This window comes from Palaemon carinicauda, chromosome 9, assembly GCF_036898095.1.
Source record: "Palaemon carinicauda isolate YSFRI2023 chromosome 9, ASM3689809v2, whole genome shotgun sequence".
Classification (NCBI taxonomy): domain Eukaryota; kingdom Metazoa; phylum Arthropoda; class Malacostraca; order Decapoda; family Palaemonidae; genus Palaemon; species Palaemon carinicauda.
The window spans coordinates 95,826,411-95,835,912 of NC_090733.1; the positions used below are offsets into that span (position 1 = coordinate 95,826,411).

Here is a 9,502-nt window from a genome sequence, read left to right on the forward strand (position 1 = left end):
AAGAAGGCCCTATCAACTGCTGCGGCTCTCACTTTTCATATCCCACACGCCCCTCTCCTTCTCTCCACCGATGCCAGCGACGTCGCTATTGGTGCAGTACTCGAGCAGGTGGTCAACGGCTCGCCCTGCCCAGTGGCCTTCTTCAGCAGAAAACTGTCCAAGGCAGAATCGGGTTATTCTACTTTCGATCGAGAATTGCTGGCGGTGCACTTGGCTGTCCGTCACTTTCGCCATTTCTTAGAAGGTACGCCCTTCGTCATTCGCACAGACCACATGCCTCTGGTGCACGCCTTCACTCGACAGTCTGACGCCTGGTCCGCCCGTCAACGCCGACATCTCTCCGCCGTGGCTGAATACAATTGCACCTTAGGAAAATGAATCCCGTTGCCGATGCCCTGTCAAGAAACACGTTGGCTGCCATTCAACTGGGATTGGATTACAACGCCCTGGCTGAAGCCCAACGACAGGATCCAGAGTATCAAGCATGTAGGACATCCTGCACGTCCCTCTGTTGGGAAGACTTTCCCCTCGAAGTCTCCAACACCACCCTCCTCTGTGACGTCAGTACTGGTAGACCGCGACCTTGGATTCCTGCTCCCATGCGTGTTTGGTTTCATTCACGGCCTTTCACATCCCTCGTGCCGTTCTACTGCACAGCTGCTGAAGGCAAAGTTCATTTGGCACGGCATTTCTAAGGATGCTATGGATTGGGTCCGCGCCTGTACTTCTTGCCAAACTTCCAAAGTACATCGACAAACGGATTCAGGAGTGGGCACCTTTCCTCAACCTGAGCATCGTTTCGCACACATTCACGTCGATGTTGTAGGCCCCCTACCCACATCACAAGGACATTGTTACGTGTTTACTGTTACCGTCATCGACCTCTCCACTCGTTGGCCTGAAGCCATTCCCATGGAAACTGCAACGTCCGCCTCATGTACATCGGCTTTACTCTCTGGATGGATTGCAAGATTCGGTATCCCTGAGCATATTACTTCTGACAGGGGAACCACTTTCACCTCTCAATTGTCTACATCAGTAGCGAATCTCCTGGGCATCACCCTACATCAGACAACGGTCTACAACCCCGCTGCCAATGGAATGGTTGAACGTTTTCATCCCACCCTCAAAGCAGCTTTGATGTCCCGCTGCAAGGATTGTAACTGGTTTACTCAGCTTCCCTGGGTCCTCCTTGGACTAAGGACCACTCCTAAAGACGTCCTAGCGTCTCGGCAGCTGAAATTGTGTATGGCGACCCGTTGGTCGTCCCTGCCGAATTTCTTCTTCTACAACCTCCTCCGACGATCTCCAGCGCCTACGTCAAGTCGTGGGAGACTTACAAGCCCCCAGCGAAGCATAAAATACCAACGGACTTGCACTCTGCAACGCACATCTTCCTGCGCAACGACACTACCAAGCCACCGCTAACGCCCTCTTACACGGGCCCTTTCCTTGTGATCCGACGCAGTCCGAAAGCATTCCTACTAAACATTCGTGGCAAAGAAGACTGGGTCTTCATTGATCGTCTAAAACCTGCTTATCTTCTGCCAGATGACCCGTCTACAGTTCGCCTCTCTAGATCACGGCGCCCTATTTAACATGTACAGTATGTCATTTTTAGGGGGGAGCCATGTAGCAACCGTGTGTCACATGATCTTACATAAATTATTTTGTATATATTATGCTTGTATCTGCGCTCTTCCCTCGCACTAAAAAGAACCTGGATGATCATGTCTCCGGGTTTCCTCTGTAACATTGTCTGTCTCTCGAACATGTATTTTCCTGTTGCCTTGAGGTTTTGTATATAAAGGAGAGTGTTCCGTAATAAAGTACTCAGTTGACTGCATCCTGCCTTTGAGTTCACAACCCTCTCTCGGCCCGTCGCAGTATTATCAGGTGGCTATGAACCCAGAAGACATTCCTAAGACTGCCATCACCACTCTGTTTGGTACATACACCTTCAATTACTCCTGTTTTGGCCTTCGTAATGCTGGCCCCAATTTTCAACCTCTCGTGGATGGTATCTTAGGGGACGACATACTTGTGTTCTCTCCCTCAAAAGAGGAACACCTCCGTCACCTGCGAATCTTGCTCGACCCCCTGCAACAAAACGGCCTTGTAGTTCGGTACGACAAGTCTACATTTGGCGCCAATGAAGTGTCGTTCTTAGGGCACCGTATCACTCCTGAAGGAGTCCATCCCCTCCCTGAGAAGGTAGCAGCCATTCAGAGCTTCCCCACACTCTCGACTGTCAAAGTTGTGCAGGAATTCTTTGGCAGGATCAATTATTATCACCGTTTTCTGCCAGCCATTGTCGCCATTCTTGCTCCCCTCTATGCCTCCCTCAAGGGCAAGCCAAAAGACTGGAAGTGGGGTCCCCTTCAAGAAGCGGCCTTCTGCAATGCAAAGAAGGCCCTATCAACTGCTGCAGCTGTCATTTTTCCCATCCCACATGCCCCTCTCCTTCTCTCCACCGATGCCAGTGATGTCGCTGTTGGTGCAGTAATCAAAGAGGTGGGCAATGTCTCGCCCCGGCCATTGGCCTTCTTCAGCAGAAAACTGTCCAAGGCAGAATCGGGTTATTCTACCTTCGATCGTGAATTGCTGGCGGTGCACTTGGCTGTCCGCCACATTCGCCATTTCTTAGAAGGTACGCCCTTCGGCATTCGCACAGACCACATGCCTCTGGTGCACGCCTTCACTCGACAGTCTGACGACTTGTCCGCCCGTCAACTCCGACATATCTTCGCCTTGCCTGAATACAGTTGCACCCATCTACACATCCCTGGGAAAATTAACCCCATTGCCGATACCCTGTCCAGAAACAAGTTGGCTGCCGTTCAACTGGGATTGGTTTACAACGCCTTGGCTGAAGCTCAACGGCAGGATCCAGAGTATCAAGCATGTAGGACATCCTGTACATCCCTCTGTTGGGAAGACATCCCCCTCGACTTCTCCAACACCACCCTCCTCTGTGACGTCAGCACAGGTAGACCGTGACATTGGATTCCTGCTCCCATGCGCCGACAGGTGTCTCATTCATGGCCTTTCACATCCGTCATGCCATTTTATTGCACAGCTGCTAAAGACAAAGTTCATTTGGCACAGCATTTCTAAGGATGCTGAGGAATGGGTCCGCGCCTTTTCTTCTTGAAAAACTTCCAAAGTACATCGACACATGGATTCAAGAGTGGGCACCTACCCTCAACATCTGCATCGTTTCGCCCACATTCACGTCGACGTTGTAGCCCCCAACCCACATCACAAGGACATCATTACCTGTTTATCGGCATCGACCGCTCCACTCTTTGGCCTGAATCCATTCCCATGGAAATTGCATCGTCCGCTTCATGTACATCTGCATTACTCTCAGGATGGATTGCAATATATGGTATCCCTGAGCATATTATTTCTGACAGGGGTACCACTTTTACTTTCAATTGTGGACATCATTAGCGAATCTCCTGGTCATCATCCTACATCCGACCACTGCCTACAACCCCGCTGCCAATGGAATGGTTGAATGTTTTCATCGCACCCTCAAAGCAGCTTTGATGTCCCACTGCAAGGATTCCAAATGGTTTACTTAGCTTCCCTGGGTCCTCCTGGGACTAAGGACCACTCCTAAAGACGGCCTCGACGTCTCGGCAGCTGAAATGGTGTATGGTGACTCTTTGGTCGTCCTGAGCAGAAAAAATGACTTAGGACAAACGACCGTGTTATAACAAAATATTTATTTGTAATACAGAAACTAACATCTGTAGATTTTAAATAATCTTGACAAATTTATTATATACAGTTGGTTGTCAGTTGATGCTAGTTCACTTGGAGTAGCGATTGCTTCTGGTAAAGCAAACCTAGAAGCATTGGCAGATGTACTCCTGTCCCAAGCTTTCCACTCCACCTTGAGCCAGACCTAAAAGATAGGTAAATCTTTAACCACCCAATTCAAATTGAAAACCAGAATTTGTATAGAATTATTTAAATGAAAATATGAATAGAATTTTTGACTACACTAAAATTGTTCACAATATATAAAGGTAAATCAAAAAGTTTAATTCACCTCCAAAACTAATATAAATTCAATATTAATTCCCAGAATTGCAAATCAAAAGCCAACCATTTCAATATTTTGACCTAATTAACAAATGAAATATATGCGATGAGGGCATCACTTAGGAATATACGTTAAAAGGCCGAATTTCAATTAACAAGCAATTTAAGGTCGACAATTGATAATTTTAATTAGAGTAGCCTATAAACAAACCTAGTTTCAAGAGCAATTTTCAATTACTGAGTTCAAGGCTTTATTTATTTTTTGACTTGAGGATGATAAAAGTCACCAAGAAATGCCACTACTATTGTGCCAATCAATACAATGACCCACCTTATAATGACTTCACAGGATGAAAAAGAGCATGGGTATGATAATTCCATAGCCTTTGCTGCTGGTCGCCTCCACATTCATCAGACGAGGTGTAGAGTTAATTTAGTTCTTCATGGTATTCGTAGCACTAAACACAATGAGTCCCATCGTCGTAGATTCTTAAAGAAAATGTCCAGCACTACGACGACAAATATAAATCGATGAAATATCCCAAGGTAAGGTGAGGTGAACGAGAGTAATCACTCCTTGACGGTTGGTGTTGGACTGGTTTTCCCTTCCAACAGCGACTTCGAGGTTACTTCGTAGAGTTGTTTGGCTCGGAATATTCAGAAAATTAGGTAGTTAGTAGTTATCTTTAACTCCTGTTTACTTTGGTTTGCACAACGAAGGCTGAGGTCAGTTAATTAGCACAATTTTATTTACAGTGATAAAGGAAAATTAAAGCCTCAAACATTAATTGAGCAAACCACAATTAAATTAGAATAAACAAATTCAAGGAAACAAATTCAAAGAAATTCTAAAGTAAAGTAAGGAGATAATTACCAATTCCAAGGAATGTTTCTCCAGGTAAGGTAATTACCGATCATAAAGAAAATTTCTCAATCCCCCAAAATATCCATAAACTTTTAACCAAATATTTAGGAATATATATTTAGATATATATTTTTTATACACTCCGAGGGGAGGGATTGAATTTTCATCTGAAAAGTCAATGGAAAATAAATTTAAAACAAAATAAACTTAACTAATAATATATACAGATAAAATGTCTTCCTGTGAAACAGTGAAAGAATTTTCTTAAGTTTTAGCCATGCTGTCAATGGTCACTTGACATTAAAGGAATCAGGCTTGTCACACGACGCTTGACAAATCTTCGACTTTTACCTAGCATTAATTTAGCCCCAGTAACTTCATCGTAAATATTCTTGGTCAGCTCTTTAACAATTCCTATGGGGTAATCAATGGCTTTAGTCATATTCTCCTTAATGATGCCTAATGTTTCCCGAGTCTTAAAGGTTTCATTTACTAAGGCTAACTTATCAGGTAATTTTTCTAATTTAGATGTAAGGGTTTTCAACACTGATTTGGCTAAATTGTAGTTGCGGCCTAGTAGATGACTAACTTTCGGGTTCCATAACAGTGGCATACACAATCTTCCATCAACAGTCCTATGGGCTTCTTCTAAAGCATACTCTATAAGCCTGTCATTCAGTTCTACATTATCTTCATGATATTGCCCTCTGTCTTCCCCAACATAATATTTACAAGAGAGTTCTAAGCATTCATTTGTAGCCCTATTCAACTCAGATTCTATTATCTGACCATCATCATCAAACAACTCATATGTATTAGAAGTCTCCAGGTCATTTAAAGATGGAGATTCTACTGAAATGTTCTCTTTCGTCCCTGTTGGAAGTACATTTACAGCTTTTAACATATGTTGCATATTTGACTTCATAGAAGAACAAGGCTTCAAAAATCTTAAATTGCTCTTTAATTTATTTATGTCTCCCTTTAGTAACATACCCAAGCATGTATCAGAATAAATGGAGTCATTGGATTTCCCAAATACTATATCCTTTTCAGGGATACAATGCAAGGACTCTGATCCTAATATAAATTTAATATTGTCTATCCTATCTGCAGAATTTAACAATCCCCGATCTGCTAGCTTGTATCCCTTTGAAACAAACCCACTGACTACTTCATTTAACCCAGGTAACTGCAATGAAACATCAATTGAGGGAAGACAAAATGCATATACAATGTAACTATTGCTACCAATTGGCAACTCAATTTCAACTTGTTTAGTCTTATAACTCTTAGAGGAATTAATACCATTAATGGTTAAAGAAACTCCTTTATTTACGACTTTCAAATTTAAATCTTGAGCCAAATTTTCTTCAAATGTAATTTGCTTGACATCCAGTGTCTTTAAGGACCCTGAGATTGGTACCTTTAATTGAAATATTAAAAGTTGGCAAAATTGTATATCCCTCAACCTCACAATTTAAAACTTCAGTTATAGCAGCAACACTACTGCTTGAACTACCAACAACATCTCCATTACCACTCTCAGAGTTTCTAACTCTATCTGTACTGTTACTGGCTTTACATTTTTTCTTTTCGGAATTTGGATTTTCTTTAATACTGGTAGCACCTTTTTCATCGGGACACAAAAATGACATATGCCAGCCTTTGCAGCTTTTACATTTGAAATTAAATCTGAATCTGCATTCTGATAATATGTGACTAGGATAGCCACACTTTGAGCAAGCACCCAGTTCCTCCAATTTTTTTCTTTTATCTTTGCTAGATACAAAGTTGGGACATTTACTCAAAAAATGACTTGGATCTTTGCCTAATTTAATACAAATGCTGCATTTACCTACTTTAGAGTCAAAAGAAACCTTGGCAACAAAGCTAGTAGTGTCAGACTTTTGTTTCTCAACTTTCTTACATTTTTTACCTTGTAAATATCTCTCACTAGCATCAAAGAAATTATCCCTAATCTCTGCAAGACATGGCCTAATTTTGTTAGTTATGGCAGTCATATGACACTTAAATTTCTCATTTAAGCCATTCCAGAAGAAGAACTGAAGAAACATGTCAACATCAATATTTAAGGTCTTAACGCTTGCTACTAAATTGCTTACTTTCCCAATATATTCAAAAGGATCATCATCCTCTGAAAGTTTTATTGAAGATATTTGCTTTATGTTATTAAAAATTTGAACTTCTCTTGAGCCTAAAGCCTTCTCTAGCAAAGCTTTTGCATCAGCATAATTCTGACTTTGAACATCCAAAGTGTTAATTAATGTAAGAGCTCTTCCCTTTACCTGCTGTTTTAACAACAATAACTTATCATATTCTGGAAACTTAAACTTTGAAAGGGTTTGTTCAAATTCTACAAAAAACTTCCCAAGATCTTCGCCTTCAGTACTATTGAAGGTTGGTAAAGGAGCATAAGGACTCTTTAACAAGGACTGATGGGACTGATTAGCTATAGGGAGATGCCGAACCTGAGGTAAATTTTGTAAAGTAGAGATGCTCTCTTGAATTTTAGTTTTGTACTGTTCACATGCATCAAGCTCAACTAACAAAGCAGCTTCATCACAGTCAGTAGAAAACTTTGAAATTTGTATTTTAGAATCTAAGTCAGATAATTTCGTGAAATGCTCTTCAAGCCTCAGTTTCAGTGTAGAACGTTCAATATCACTATATGATGAAAACTGATCCTTCTTATTGTAAATTTCAGTAACGGACTTTCTAACATATTTTCGCGATTTAATCAATAACTCAGACATCATGATACCAGTTTCAGTAAGAATATAAAGGCCTAATAAAGTCAAAACGGCAATGGAAATATACGTAATCTTAAAATTTAACCAAGGAAATATAAATGTTAAATTACACCTCGTCTGACTAGCTTGGAAGCGAACCAGCAGCAACTCTTAACAACCAACATCCTCAGTCCTGTCACGGTCGCCATGAGCAGAAAAAATGACTTAGGACAAACGACCGTGTTATAACAAAATATTTATTTGTAATACAGAAACTAACATCTGTAGATTTTAAATAATCTTGACAAATTTATTATATACAGTTGGTTGTCAGTTGATGCTAGTTCACTTGGAGTAGCGATTGCTTCTGGTAAAGCAAACCTAGAAGCATTGGCAGATGTACTCCTGTCCCAAGCTTTCCACTCCACCTTGAGCCAGACCTAAAAGATAGGTAAATCTTTAACCACCCAATTCAAATTGAAAACCAGAATTTGTATAGAATTATTTAAATGAAAATATGAATAGAATTTTTGACTACACTAAAATTGTTCACAATATATAAAGGTAAATCAAAAAGTTTAATTCACCTCCAAAACTAATATAAATTCAATATTAATTCCCAGAATTGCAAATCAAAAGCCAACCATTTCAATATTTTGACCTATTTAACAAATGAAATATATGCGATGAGGGCATCACTTAGGAATATACGTTAAAAGGCCGAATTTCAATTAACAAGCAATTTAAGGTCGACAATTGATAATTTTAATTAGAGTAGCCTATAAACAAACCTAGTTTCAAGAGCGATTTTCAATTACTGAGTTCAAGGCTTTATTTATTTTTTGACTTGAGGATGATAAAAGTCAACAAGAAATGCCACTACTATTGTGCCAATCAATACAATGACCCACCTTATAATGACTTCACAGGATGAAAAAGAGCATGGGTATGATAATTCCATAGCCTTTGCTGCTGGTCGCCTCCACATTCATCAGACGAGGTGTAGAGTTAATTTAGTTCTTCATGGTATTCGTAGCACTAAACACAATGAGTCCCATCGTCGTAGATTCTTAAAGAAAATGTCCAGCACTACGACGACAAATATAAATCGATGAAATATCCCAAGGTAAGGTGAGGTGAACGAGAGTAATCACTCCTTGACGGTTGGTGTTGGACTGGTTTTCCCTTCCAACAGCGACTTCGAGGTTACTTCGTAGAGTTGTTTGGCTCGGAATATTCAGAAAATTAGGTAGTTAGTAGTTATCTTTAACTCCTGTTTACTTTGGTTTGCACAACGAAGGCTGAGGTCAGTTAATTAGCACAATTTTATTTACAGTGATAAAGGAAAAATAAAGCCTCAAACATTAATTGAGCAAACCAGAATTAAATTAGAATAAAAAAATTCAAGGAAACAAAATCAAAGAAATTCTAAAGTAAAGTAAGGAGATAATTACCAATTCCAAGGAATGTTTCTCCAGGTAAGGTAATTACCGATCATAAAGAAAATTTCTCAATCACCCAAAATATCCATAAACTTTTAACCAAATATTTAGGAATATATATTTAGATATATATTTTTTATACACGTCCCTGTAGAATTTTTTCTTTCTGTAACCTCCTCTGACGATCTCCAGTGCATACGTCACATCGTGGCAAAATTTTTTCCATGCCGCCAGACTTACGAGCCCCCAACGAAGCATCACATACCAACAGACTTGCACTCTGCAACGCACGTCTTCCTACGCAACGACACTTGCAAACCACCGCTAATACCCCCTTACACAGGCCCTTTCCTTGTGATCCGACACAGTCCGAAAGCATTCCTACTAAA

General features: G+C 40.7%; 1 protein-coding gene across 1 annotated transcript; it reads right to left on the bottom strand.

Annotated features, from left to right (window-relative positions):
* Positions 1–3,719: 3,719 nt before the first annotated feature.
* On the bottom strand, positions 3,720–9,185 carry LOC137646807 (uncharacterized). The gene is made up of 3 exons (XM_068379894.1): positions 8,583–9,185; positions 4,388–8,111; positions 3,720–3,916 (listed from the first exon to the last, which is right to left on the bottom strand). The coding sequence occupies exon 2, from the start codon at positions 7,696–7,698 to the stop codon at positions 6,292–6,294; it is 1,407 nt and encodes a 468-aa protein (XP_068235995.1). The 5' UTR covers positions 7,699–8,111; positions 8,583–9,185; the 3' UTR covers positions 3,720–3,916; positions 4,388–6,291.
* Between the last annotated feature and the right edge of the window lie 317 nt (positions 9,186–9,502).